At 36.7% G+C, this 15,121-nt stretch overlaps 1 protein-coding gene across 1 annotated transcript in view; it reads right to left on the bottom strand.

Moving 5' to 3' along the window:
* LOC100490346 (dynein heavy chain 3, axonemal) overlaps window positions 1-15,121 on the bottom strand; it is a 522,485-nt gene that overhangs the window by 202,714 nt on the left and 304,650 nt on the right. The window contains exon 41 of the mRNA XM_031898872.1: window positions 5,401-5,639. Coding sequence (XP_031754732.1) covers window positions 5,401-5,639 — 239 coding nt within the window. The remainder of the gene's footprint in view (window positions 1-5,400; window positions 5,640-15,121) is intronic.

Below are 15,121 nucleotides of genomic sequence, written 5' to 3'. Positions count from 1 at the left end.
CCAGTGCTAATACAGTCTATTATAAGCCTTATTACCACTGGGAATAAAAATGGTGGTTATCTACAATGTATTGTGGGTACAAAAATATATTTTATATTTATTAATTGCCCGGGAATGTACAACCAACAGCCTGGCATTATCAGTCTAAAACTACAAATATCTCAGAAACAAGTACAAACAGAAAATTATAGTAATGTAAAAAGTGCACAGAGATGCACCTTGTGTAAGTTTACATAAATTCATTGCTAAATTATGGGACCTGCCTTTATATTTATTTTTGCTCTTAATATTACTTAAAAGAGAAGGAAAGGTTACTAATATTACTTTTGTAAACAATTTCCAAAGTCCTGCACAAATGTAAGCACTTAACAAATGCTAACTGTGGCCAACCTGTGCCATATTTGTAGATTGCTATTTTGCAGCAATTCCTTGTGTTTTGATTTGTGCCACAGCCATTAGGATATAAAGCTAAAGTATACTGTAGTGGGATAATTGTACTTTTATATGACAAAAGTTATTTATCAGTAGCTTGAACCCATTCCATGCATTGGGCTAGGGAACACTGATCTTTCCAATAGCTTAACCAGAACCAGGAAAAGTTAAATATACAGTGTTGGATTGCTGGTACTTCTGTGTCAGCGCCATCGATTATACAATCTATGCCACAGAAAGGATTAGTGCAGTAAGAACTAAAGCAGAATGATGGCAAATCTCTAAAGTAAAACAATACAGGAATGTAGATTTTAAGTATGGGGTTTATGGGCGTGATTTACTTTGTACTGCCACCTTTGGGCTTTGTATGTATGTACATTTTTAAACTCTTAAGGGGTCTTAACTTATATCTGCCATATATTAATAGATATTGATTATTTTTAAGTTTCCAGCAACACAACTTTGAAATTAATTAAATATGGCTGGCAACAGAACAGCTGCACCCAGGGAATGATTCTGAGATGATAAATTGTGATGGTGTAAACATATGTTGCTTGTCAATTTCAAATGCTAAAACCTAGTACTTACTGCTATTATTATTCTGAACTTTACAGTGCCCAAATTTGCAATACAAATCACACAAAAGACACAGTTATACAGTATGTATATATGTCTTAAGGATCTTTTTCTATTAAAAGAGAAGCTTGGCTTCTGTTATTTTTCCTACCCTTAAATCTCAATTGCTCATCTGGTTCGTCTCCACTTTGACAGCACTCTCACATCTGAAAAAGCTCTAATGCCTTTATTACATTATAGGGGTCTGCTGATGTGCAGAGTGTTGAACTGTCTTTTATTTGAATGATTTTACTTGTATAATAAGTTGGTTAACGAAGAAAATTATCCTGGCAAGAAGTAGGGGGGTGATGGTGGCCTTTTTGGCAATGAGAGAGATAGGGAAAGAAGTTTAGTTTTGGTAGGAAAAGTCAGGCCAGGAGAAATAAAGACTGAGATAATACCTAGGTCGGGAGCCAGAATAAGAATCCAGTTGTATTTAATGTGCTGTGAATAAAGGTGAACTTGGTTTCAGAAGTCTTCCACATGCTCTAAATTCATCTTTACAGGTGAGATGAACTGATGGCCTTATTCAAATATATTTTGGCTACAAACGCTACAGCCAAAAAAATCCAATACTGTCAGTTTTAAACAAACTGTATAAGTATTGGGCCCTGTGTTTTCAGCCCCACCCCCATGAATATTTGGGGAGCAATCACACTTTGATGTGATCATGTAATATGCTACTGATGAAAACAGAAAACTATGTTGTCTAATCACAGGCCATTGAGATCACTACCACTTGGCCATCTTCCTGTGACTCAAATGTATAAAATAAAATCGGCTTGCCTCGCCTTTATTTTGTCCCATTGACAGTAACAAATATGTACACAACTTGAAGCATCAGCAGCCTTAATCCGACCCATGCAAATTGCCCAGCTGTGCAGATTCAATTTCTTTGTTTTAAGAACTGAACCCAAAATACAAATATGACTAAAAATGTCATAGTTTATACAGTGGTGTGAATGCATGTTTGTCACACTTAAATGTTTCTGCTCATCAAAAACTGTTAACTATTAGTCAAAGATAACATAATTGAACACAAAATGCAGTTTTTTAATGAAGGTTTACATTATTAAGGGAGAAAAAAAACTCCAAATCTACATGGCCCTGTGTGAAAAAGTTATTGCCCCCCTTGTTAAAAAATAACTTAACTGTGGTTTATCAATTTAAATTTTCAATTTCAATATCAATTTCTGTAGTCACCCCCAGGCCTGATTACTGCCACACCTGTTTCAATCAAGAAATCACTTAAATAGGAGCTACCTGACACAGAGAAGTAGACCAAAAGCACCTCAAAAGCTAGACATCATGCCAAGATCCAAAGAAATTCAGGAACAAATGAGAACAAAAGTAATTGAGATCTATCAGTCTGGTAAAGGTTATAAAGCCATTTCTAAAGCTTTGGGACTCCAGCGAACCACAGTGAGAGCCATTATCCACAAATGGCAAAAACATGGAACAGTGGTGAACCTTCCCAGGAGTGGCCGGCCGACCAAAATTACCCCAAGAGCGCAGAGACAACTCATCAGAGAGGCCACAAAAGACCCCAGGACAACATCTAAAGAACTGCAGGCCTCACTTGCCTCAATTAAGGTCAGTGTTCAAGACTCCACCATAAGAAAGAGACTGAGCAAAAACGGCCTGCATGGCAGATTTCCAAGGCGCAAACCACTTTTAAGCAAAAAGAACATTATGGCTCGTCTCAATTTTGCTAAAAAACATCTCAATGATTGCCAAGACTTTTGGGAAAATATCTTGTGGACCGACGAGACAAAAGTTGAACTTTTTGGAAGGTGCGTGTCCCGTTACATCTGGCGTAAAAGTAACACAGCATTTCAGAAAAAGAACATCATACCAACAGTAAAATATGGTGGTGGTAGTGTGATGGTCTGGGGTTGTTTTGCTGCTTCAGGACCTGGAAGGCTTGCTGTGATAGATGGAACCATGAAGTCTACTGTCTACCAAAAAATCCTGAAGGAGAATGTCCGGCCATCTGTTCGTCAACTCAAGCTGAAGCGATCTTGGGTGCTGCAGCAGGACAATGACCCAAAACAAATCAGCAAATCCACCTCTGAATGGCTGAAGAAAAACAAAATGAAGACTTTGGAGTGGCCTAGTCAAAGTCCTGACCTGAATCCTATTGAGATGTTGTGGCATGACCTTAAAAAGGCGGTTCATGCTAGAAAACCCTCAAATAAAGCTGAATTACAACAATTCTGCAAAGATGAGTGGGCCAAAATTCCTCCAGAGCGCTGTAAAAGACTCGTTGCAAGTTATCGCAAACGCTTGATTGCAGTTATTGCTGCTAAGGGTGGCCCAACCAGTTATTAGGTTCAGGGGGCAATTACTTTTTCACACAGGGCCATGTAGGTTTGGATTTTTTTTCTCCCTAAATAATAAAAACCCTCATTTAAAAACTGCATTTTGTGTTTACTTGTGTTATCTTTGACTAATAGTTAAATGTGTTTGATGATCAGAAACATTTTGTGTGACAAACATGCAAAAGAATAAGAAATCAGGAAGGGGGCAAATAGTTTTTCACACCACTGTATAATGAATTTAATGCTCTAGCCTAAAGGTTCAGAATCTCTTTAAAGGAAAAGTAACATTAAAATTTTTTAAGTAAAAAATCTATTCTACCCTGCCCTAATAATTGCCCTATCCTGCACACCATTTATTACTTTGAATGCTTTATTAGAAAATACCTACTAAAACTTGGCTTCCGGTCATTTGAAAAAAGGCGATATGGCGATGCAGGGGAAGCATCCACTATGCAGCGATCGATTGATCGACCCTAGCCTGACTCCTTCCTATACAGAGAGAAGGCTAGGATCGATCAATCGATCGACGCATAGTGGATTCTGCCCTGCATCGCCGTATCGCCTTTTTTCAAATGACCGGAAGCCAAGTTTTAACAGGTATTTTCTAATAAAGCATTCAAAGTAATAAATGGTGTGCAGGATAGGGCAATTATTGGGGCAGGGTAGAATAGATTTTTTACTTAAAATTTTTTAGTGTTACTTTTCCTTTAAGAGCCTTTAAAGTTGTGCACAAGAGCTCCCCATCTTGGATTTTGTTAGAAGTGTCAATGACACTGACATGCTCAGTGTGCTCTGGGCAGCTGTTGAAAAGCTGAGTTTAGGGGTCATCGCAAATTATCAAGCAGACAATGATGTTTGCCTGTTATATAAGCTACAGGGCTGATTATTACATTCTGATGCTAATTGCACTGGTTTTGCAGCTGCCATGCAACGAGAATCTGTAGTGATTATTAGTCCTGTATTGTGACATTTATATTCTATACATACAGTATATTATGAGTTGGTCCCTAAGCTCAGGTAAGTGACAGCAGCACAGGGCATGTGCAGGGAATCAGCAGAAAAGAAGATGGGGAGCTACTGGGGCATCTTTGGGGGCACAGATCTTCCCTGCTAAAGGGCTGTGGTGGCCTGGGGCTTGTATGGAAGCTAAAGATTGTGCAACAATTCTACCCTGCTTCTTTGTTAAGCTTTAGTTCTCCTTTAACTAATAATCTGCATTCAGAAAACCCTGCATTTTTATATCTATTTCCCAGATTTTCCAGTTTATTTTGAATTTGCTCAGATCAATTTTTCAGTAACAGAATTGCAAAGTTCATTTAAACTGCATTTGTACACAAATGTGACCTTCAATGTACTTGTTCCAAATGTCTCCGCACAAAGTAGCTTAGAAAATGTAACTCGTTCGGCTACTTTATCCACCCATTCCTCAATGAACTCTCTCCGTTTTTTTACACAATTATACATACTGTAAATATTGTTGGGATCCAATTTAAAAGACTAGTTGAATATTGCAAGCTTACATATGTGTGTCTTTAAAAGCGATAACAATATAAATCAAAGGCATTCCAAAAGAAGTAAAATCCCTTGGACATTTCAGCCTCAAAGACTATCCTTTCGCCCTCCTTTTGTTGGCAAGTGTGCACCTGCTGCTTTGATCCTTCACTAACAGATGGCTCTTATTTCCTATTAAGATACAATTTAGTGATTCATTTTAATATGCAATGGACTTCGGAATGCCCAAGACCAGATGTCTGCTTATTCTCTCATGGAAGAGTTTTCATAAGGAAAACTTAAGACGACACATGCATTCTGAAATAGTGTTCTACTTCCTGCGTGGTATAAATCAGATTATTTGTCAACAGCAATTAAAATGTAGTTTTTTCTGGTAATCAGAATTACAGGGTGAAACAAATCAGTTTTCATTCTCACTGTCAGAACTTGAGTCAGAGTGGTTAATATTATTTTGTGGCTAGTCTCAGAGGAGCAAACTAAGCACTATTACATATTTGATTTTAATTAAAACTCAGGGTACCTTTCCAGTTTTGTTAGGAAGATGTCCTGGGTCTGATGAGCTGTAGTCTGCACTGAGAAGTTAATTTGACATACAACATATTTTTCTTGAGGTAACTGTCGCAGGAAGCTGTTTGTAATAGCTGTCTTCCCAGTGCCTGTGGGGGCAACAAAAAGTAATGGCTTGTCTTGAAGCAGTAACATCTCTAGGAAGTACATCTGCATAGCGGTCCCTGGCGTGCTCACTATAATGTCATTAAGCTGCAAGAATAGAAAAGAACAAGGCCAAAGATGTAAATAAAATGTATTATAGATCACCCCTTTCACACAACATTAAAACTAAAACACGTTTAAATACGTTTTGACACAGAAGATAAATGAGTTTTGCACAGAATATTACTGGCAAAAAAGCCTACATTTATTTTCTTCTCCAATGAGCACCTGCATTTGTACATGTTTACTAGCAAAAGTGACCAGGCCTTAGGTTAGGATTTTATTTAAAGAATGCAAAATGTTCATTTCTGAAGATTTTTATTATCGTTACAAAGTAACAGAGCATTAGTCATATAATAAAAGTTTCCCTTCTATTAAGTCTTCTTGGACAGACAGAATATACAGGAAACCTTATTGAACCAGTGCTACCATAAGCTACAATAACGTCTTCCCTGGGGGTCCTAAACTTTGGCCTATTACCTCTTCTAATGCATTGAATAAAAATAATGTTTTTCAAACAAAGTTCCTGGTGAGCACCTACTATAAACACATGGCAATAAATGCTGGGTGAATAATCACCCATCGGACATAAACTAATTGGAGATCAGGAACTCTAGATCAAGAATACTTGACCCATGTAAATTATACAAAACACACAACACACATTTGTCTTTGTAAAATTCTACCTCACATGAAATTAAACCTAATAAATATTTTGGTTACTTTTAATCTACTAGCTGTTTAAAATTACAACTATGCTAACTATTCAAACTTTTTCTTGCTATGATTCTCCAACTCATCCAGTATCTTTTGAATATGCCTAGAGTTTATGACATATGGAGCACCATTACTAAATGTTAATTAAACATTAAAACATTCCCATGCAATTGTTTTGCCCTCAACATGGATTTATACTAAGACTGTCGGCATACAGTGCAGACAACTATATTGGTCAAAACACGCAAACTGCTTTTATTTATTGGGGGAACATACACACATACACAATTTTACATCTTTTGTTGCTGACGTGTTTGTTGTCTTTCATTTTATAAAGATACTTTATAATTGAGAGTATACTGTACTACCCTATCTATCATCCAGTTGATAACTTTGAGCCATTTTTGATCCCCCTAAATGACCCCATTGAACAAATCTGGGAAACAATGGACTAAGCACATGTTGCATTGATTTTTTTTTCTAGCAATGGCATCTATTAAATAACAGATCTATAATACTTTCTAATACACAACAATGGAAATTAGCAATGTTGTGTTAAGTATGGCGCAGTGAGTGTGATAATATTTAATGTAACCCTTTCTTGGCACACTCCCATAGAACACTCACTTTACCTCTGTTAGTTATTTGCAGTCCAGTAGACCCTGAAAACCTTTTTGCTTATTTGAAAGATACTGGGGAACTAGAATTTATAGCACAGTTCCTCCACTCAGGGGGATTCCACTAGGACAATAAATCGCCCACAGATTTGCAAAAACAAAGATTAACTTTATATTAAGATAAATGATACATACTGTATATTTTTCCCACAGTATTTAAATGAATCTGCTTCAGTCTAGTCAAATGATCTTCCAAACTAAGGCATTATTAAGGGGACATAATAATAAAAACATTTATCGGAGAGACCTTCCAGACCAATATCTAGCTGAAAATCAACCAAAAGTCAATTGGATAGGTTTGATTTTCCTGTAGGATTGAGGACTGCATTGTCTAATTGATACAGTCCTTGCACCAACAGCTCTTATCCCCTTCATTGCAATTCAATAATTTGGCCCTAGGGACAAACAATCGGATTAGAACGATATCCCCCACTGTAGGGTGAGATCGGCTTGTTTGGTGTTTCTATTAATTTTGTGGTCACAGCCTCATTGCACCCCCGCCTATTGGTTTAAAATGTAGTGGTGAGCACAACTTTCTCCTGTTTGTTATAGTTTATACAGGAGCAGTGGCCAGCTCCATGTTGCAGCTCCCTTCCTTTCCAGCTGCAGTCAGGTGATCCCAATGGAGCCAAAACAATCCATATTTTGCTTAAAGGGAAGGGCATTTCTTGGTAGCTTTTCTACAGAATGTCTCAATGTCTTATATAAAAGAGGACATAGGTCATGTTATACAGAGTAAAACGGTATTTACAAAAGGAAGAAAAATATACTGATTTATAAAAAGAAAGGTATTTCATATCATGGAATTTCCATTACAAACATTTTCAGACACAAAACATCTAGCTTTGATAACTTCTCTTTAAAAGAAGATACCATATACTGGCAATTTTTCTCTGCAAAATAAATAACTGTTAACACAATTTCTAGCATTTGCTATTAGTCTGAGATATTGTGCTCTTAGCTCTGACAGTAATATTATATATATTAATGGTCTGTTTAGTATTAATTCAGCCAACTTGAAACCTAACCCTAGCAGCACCCTGCAGCTACAAGCAATTTATGGCTTGGGGGAGACTCTTTGTTTGCCTACAGCTATATAAGTTATTATGCTCTAGCAAACATTTCATTGAAAAAAAAACACATTTTCTATTACTGAGACACAAAATTATATTCTAAAACAACCTCATTCCTTCTCCAGAAATTTTGGAATTAAGGTGGAACGAAGCAGGAAATTGCCTCTGGCAAAACATTCAAATTAAGGTTAAATTGACAGAAATAATTTTAAAGTTTAAACATCACTTTACAATTTGACATAAATCTGTTTGTTAAATTGACCTTCCCGGTAGACATACAGATTCATATTAACTTATACAGCATGCTGATAATGGTGCTGGAAAAGCATAATGTGCTGTAAAAACAATCTGGGAAACAGATACAAATAAAGCTACAGGAAACCTAAAAGAAGAGAAAATATTATTGTTCTAGTCCATTTAAAATACCAAGACATAAAAAGTACTACACACAATGAACACTTATTTTAAATAAGGTATTTTACAGTGCCAATTTCCAAACTATTATTCAAACAGTAAGGATTTTACAGCCTTATTGAAAATTAATGAAACAATGCGATTTTGTTTTTTAATCAACTTTTTTTACTGCTCAGTAAACTTCTTATTAAATATGCTAGTTTTCAGTAGAAAAAATTCATGGAACACTTGCATCCATCGGCCATGTACTTTAAAACTGGTGAGGAGCCCATCGAAGCAAGCAGAACCAGTGCACCGAATGCATGAATTTAGTGAGGTTAAGAAGATTAACCATCAGCAACTGCTGTTTGGTTTAAAGGAGAAGGAAAGGCTAAGTCACTTGGGGGTGCCAAAATGTTAGGCACCCCCAAGTGACTTAAATCGCTTACCTTTTACCCCGGGCTGGTGCCCCTGTTAGGAGAGAACAGTACCAGCCCGGGGTAGCAGCGAGCGCTTCCTACTTCCTATTCGCGTGCGCGCGCATACGCAGTAGAGTGAAAAGTCAAACTTAAAAAACAAAGTCGGCTTTTCACTCTACTGCGCATGCGTCGGCCGACGGATTTCGCCGGGAGAAGAGAGAGGAAGGAGGAAGCGCTTCCTACAGGTACCCCGGGCTGGTGCTTTTTTCTCCTAACAGGGGCACCAGCCCAGGGTACAAGGTAGGCGATCTAAGTCAATTGGGGGTGCCTAACATTTTGGCACCCCCAAGTGACTTAGCCTTTCCTTCTCCTTTAAACACCTTACATTTGAAACAAAATATGGGGACACATTAATGACCCTGCCTCCATATATTTAGTAATAGGAAGCTTACCAACAGTACATATTACTTCAGAGTTCTCCTGGCTCTCAAAAACTTTGCTGTATTGGAAGTATGTATGCCATCATCACTCGATTTAAAGAGACTTGCCACCCCTACCTAGAAAGCAATGCCTCAGGCATAGAGACAGTAAATTACTTTCACTTTCTATTCAGTGCTTTATAGATGTTACTATCCCCCTCACATTCCCCTGCCATCCTGACGGCCTATAATTGTGTGTCCTGGGCATGGACATCAGGTTCCCTATTCTGGTGCATAGACAAGATTTTAGGTTGTCTATTCACCAGAATAGATTTTATACAAGTTGTAGATGGGTAGCAGCATAAGAGCCACCCTTTATCTAATAAACAGCTTGCTTTGGTGAAGTGAACTGTTTGCAGCTATACCATTCCGTTGTTTTTCAGGGGCATGGCGAAATAAATATAAGACTTGGAGTTGGTAGGTAGGGATAATGGAAAGAGAATGTATTGTGAGAATGTACTGAAAGTGGTTGCTAGTTGTGCTGACTTATACTCAATTTTAGTATGTGTGAAAAACATATTACTAGACTACAGTTACTATCACATAGATAGAGAAAAATGCTTTAAGCTATTAGAGCCACTTTAAATACATATGTTTCCTTGCTGCATTTTAATTTGGCCATAGAGGTTTTTCTCCATCTCTCTTTATTTATAATATTAATATACTGTTTCATCCTAACAAATTCTTGCCTGGTCTATGGGTTGTGTAGGTTTCTTTATTATAATAATGATAGCTCTCCTGAAATGAAGAAGCTTTGTTGATTCTTAATAAAATATGTATCTGGGACACATTCAACAAAGAGACCACACAATGCCTTCTATTCGGCAAATCCTCACTAATGCAAATGCTGAATATAACATTTGCATTATCTGTGAGATAAAAAAAAATCCAAGTGTTTAGTTGAGATGATTTTGTTACTCCTGAAAGAAAGTTGACGTGCAGTTGTTAAAAATGCTACTTGTATTTTTTGGAGTATAGGTATGGGAGCTGTTAGCCAGAATGCTTGGGACCTGGGGTTTTTCAGACAAGGGGTCTTTACATAATTTGGATCTGTATAACTTGTCTACTAAAAAATCATTTAAACATTATAGAAACCCAATAGGATTATTTTGCCCCCAGTAGGGAAAATTATATCTTAGTTGGGATCAAGTACAAGATACTGTTTTATTATTACAGAGAAAAATGAATTAATTAAAAAAAATATATACTGGTAATTATTTTCCTATAATGGAATCTATGGGAAATGGCCTTACTGCAATTTAGAGCTTTATCCTGTAATGGATCCCATACCTGTATTAATTTTAGCAGCACACTCCAGTTTAATTTATGCTTTTAGAGATATATTAAAGGAGTGTATTTTTAAAAGGCTTTATCTATACATTTTCTCTATGCATGAGAGAAGGAGGAGAAATGAGAGGAGGAAAGAAAGACATAGGTAAGGCAGAGATAGATAGTCATTAATGGTTTAGACTAGTGATGAGCGAATCAGTCCCGTTTCGCTTCGCCGAAAAATTTGCGAATCTTTCAAAAGATTTACGAAACAGCAGAAAATTTGCGAAACGGCGAAAATGTTGCGCGTCAAAACAATTGTCACCCGCAGCTATTCTTTTGTTGCATGGCTATTCTTTTGTTGCGCGGCTATTATTTCGTCGCCCGCGGCTATTATTTTGTCACGCGGCTATTATTTCGTCACCCGCGGCTATTATTTTGTTGCGCGGCTGTTATTTTGTCGCCCGCGGCTATTCTTTTGACGCCTGCGACAATTTTTGGACACGCAGCGAATTTTTTCATCCGTTTCGCGAAACAATCCACCACTGGCGAAATTTGCTGCAAATCCATGCCTGGCGAAACATTTCGCCCATCACTAGTTTAGACGTTTTATTTTACACAACTAGTGATGTACAAATTATTCCCCCAGGCATGGAATTCCCTGCAAAATTCCATATTTCGTCATTGGGATTTTTTTTTTTTTGCAAAACTGCTGCAAAAATTTGCTGGTAAGAAGCAAGTCAGTTGCACCAAATTATTAGTTATTTAGCCTCTAACTAGATTTGTAAATTATTCTTTTTGATTTTGAAAAAGTTTGTTTCTTTGAGCCCATGCAGTACAGGACGACTGTTTCCTTTTAATAGCATAGTCGAATCCAAGCCATTCTATGCCTATCTTTAAGTTCTGTCCCCTGGGTTGTTTAGAGGGGGAAGAAGGGGGTTTATAAAAAAACACTTGGATTTACTAAATAAGGTATAGTTAACATGTACATGGCATAATGTTGGGTATGTTTTACTTAGATGCTTTTTGAATAATATTGTTATGCCAAGGCCTCTGACTGATCTGGAAATCTAAGCAGTTTCTTTTAGGAAAAAACAAAATCTGTAATAGTTAGATTATTTTGAACGACAACTTTGGCTCTTCTTAATCTGTAGAGAGATTTCTTGATCATTCCACTTTTCAAGATCACAGCTGACATGATCTGAGCTTCTATCTTAAGTCTGTGCTTTCCTCAATCAATATTGTGGCATTTCTATGTTTTATTAACAACAACATATTGACTGGGGGTTTCTTAATGTTAAAGGTGCTGTGTGATCTAATTTTCTTTTGAAAAAGAGCCATAGAGATTGTTCTTGATAACAACAATTTACAATTCTGTTCTTGAATGTCAGTTATAATGCAGTGTTAACCTATATCCCCAAGCCCATTATATCAGATAATGCATTTTAAACCTATTTTAAAAATGCCCCTTAAAACATGGATTCTTATAAATGTGATTTTCACTATATCTGAGATAGCTAAAATGGAAATGATACAGTATTTATCATTGCGTAGCCATTTTTATTTTCTGTAAATATTTTGCACAAAAATAAATAAATAATGATTACAACAAACAGGATAATCTCCCAAGGGTGCTTTTTCATATTTATATTTTTCTTATACCCACTGTGATAGGCTCCATAAATACCTCACAGTGAAACAACACTGTGGGTAATAGGGTCGTAGGGATGCACCGAATTCATTATTTTTGGGTTCGGCCAAACCCCAAATCCTTCTCGAAAGATGAGCAAATAGCGAACAGAGTCCGAATCCCAATTAAGAAATGGAAATTAGGCTATGGAAGGGTTAACTTCCATGTTCATGTAACCAAATTACACATGCTTTTAAGTCACGGATTCGGTTCAGCCAGACACTTGGATTCAGCCAAATAAAAATCCTGCTGAAAAAGGCAGAATCTTCACCAAATTCTAGATTTGGTGCATCCCTAATTAGCAGTCTGAAAGTCAGATATGGCAATGGTCTGTCTGTCATTCTCTCTCTGTCTCTATGGGCAGGATTATTTCTTTAGTTTATTACTATGATTTCTGGAATAAAACCATTAAAGGTTTTAATTGAATTTAAATAGGAACCTGGTACCTAGTTTGGTTGGTGCAAAACAAACAATTTGGTTGCATTATGGGCAGGATTATTCCTTTAGTACATTACTATGATTTCTGGAATAAAACCATTAAGACTTTTAATTGAATTTAGATAAGGGCTTGGTACCTAGATTGGCTTGGGCAAAACAAACTATTTTGGTTGCATTATTTAAAATATTACAAGGGAGACAGGACCAGATCAACTTTCAGCAGAGATATTTCTGGGGCAGCTGCCACCAGAGGCAACAGACCCAATGCCACCCGCTCCACACCTATGTTTATATCTCTGACATCAGAGTGGGTCACATAGCTAATACAGAGAGTGCTATGCACTGCTTGCACTAAAAGAGCTGCATTTCCATTTTTGTTTCACCTCTAGCAACTGGCTGCTCACCTTGCCTTATGATAAAAGTGGCCCTGGCTTTAAGTGCACATGCTCCTGTTCAGTGATCAGTGAAACAGAGCTAGGAAAATAGGACTGCCAACTCAGCATAACAGTTCAAGAGGACAGGTATCAGGGCCATTCTCTAAAGACTAGTTGCAGCAGCTGGAAAGGAGCCCCATTGTCTGTAGTTGAGTTTAGTTCCTCTTTAAAAATAGATTATAGCCTGTGTGCAAATTTCCAAAAAGGACAATTCTGGGACAAGAAGGCAGCATTGTGGACAAAAAACTTGTAAATTGGCCTCTGACTACACTCTGCATAATGTACTGCCTTCATGAGTACAATTATAGGATCTATTATGTACAATGCTTGGGACTTGAGGTTTTTCATATAAGGGGTCTTTGTGTAACTTGAGTCTGTTAAATATCATTTAAACATTATTTAATGTTTTTCCCCACTATGGATTCATGCAACTTAACCCTTAAATACAAGGTACTGTTTTATTTTTATGGATAAAATGGGAAATCAATTGTAAAATTTGCCTAAAATGGACTCTACTGGAGATGGCCTTCTCGTAAAAACGGGTTTCTGGACAGAGATCCCATTCCTGTACATAAAACCCATGCAAACACAATTTCAATGACTTCTCTAGGAGTGACATAAACATGTATTTTTTCAAGAAGACCCTCCACCATATCAGACCTTAAATTCAGGCAAAAATAAACATTTTTTATTCTAACGATGGAATAGTCAAATTGTGTAATGCGCAGATAATCTTTACTTAAAGCAACTGGAACTTAGAATGCATTAAACTTAGAGAAACTATTTGATCTTCATAAAACCAATATACTTAATCTTTCCTTAAATTGATCTATTCTGGTTTTCTGCTTTGTGCCTTTTCACCAAGTGAAATTTGCTGAAAAGCTGGTAATTCATTGAATTTGTTCTTTTTAGAAGATAACATTTAATGAATTCTTTATACTTAGAAAATTCACTTGTTCCCAAGCTCAATGCACTGCTGACTAAATTAGCATGATATGTTTTATTGCAAAGTAACAAAGGTTATCAATTGTGCAGGTCTAGCACGATTTCTCTTGACATAAAATTACGTGTATGAAAGACAAAGGTTGGCTCTGATACTTTTATCATAATGTCACCCAGATCTGCATGGTATTTTCCTTTATCTCTATCTTACATTTTAATACATGGTCTCAAATATCAGTACATTATGAATGAAGAAATTGGATATATATATCAAATTTAGCTGGAATGCATTTAATGAAAAATTACAACAGGTGAGTTTTTCATTTTCCTTATTAAATGTAGCAAATCAGGAATCAATTAGAAAATAAAAAGTTACAGATTGGGGCAGATTTATTAAGACACGAATGCTCGGAGCGTTCATTCGAACTTCGTTCATTTGTGTCTTGCGTTTTTTTTCGACGCCCACGCGACTTTTTTCGTGCTCTTGTGCGAAAAAATCAGAAAGGTTTTCCCGCTGTTTACAATCATTCGGTACGAAAGTTTTGTGACTTTCGGATTGCCAATACGATATTATCGTGACTAATGCGATTTTTCGTAAGCATTTTCATGATATTTGCGATCTTCAGAAATTTTCAGATCCAATCCAAATTTGTCCCATTCGGGATTCAAACTCGCGTTTTCATGAATGTGCCCCATAGTGTTGAGGGAATCTGTCCTGTTTCGCTTTGCCCAAAATTTCTTTTTTGATGCACCTAATTTTTTTACGTACGTGATAATTTTTTTTACGTGGGCAACAATTTTTTGTTGCGCAGCTAATTTTGTTTGCTTTGCGAAACAATCTGCCAGTGGCGAAACGTGGAAATTTGCTGCAAATCTATGCCTGCCAAATAATTTCGCCCATCACTAGTTACAGATCAAGAGTTATGATTCCTTGTTAATAATTTGACAAATGTTATATTTTTTTATTTATTTAAACCATCATTTAGTAATGAGCTAATC

Source organism: Xenopus tropicalis, chromosome 3 (genome assembly GCF_000004195.4).
Source record: "Xenopus tropicalis strain Nigerian chromosome 3, UCB_Xtro_10.0, whole genome shotgun sequence".
In the NCBI taxonomy this organism is placed as follows: domain Eukaryota; kingdom Metazoa; phylum Chordata; class Amphibia; order Anura; family Pipidae; genus Xenopus; species Xenopus tropicalis.
The sequence above is the reverse complement of the archived record's forward strand: the minus strand, read 5'-3'. Positions and strand labels throughout refer to the sequence as shown.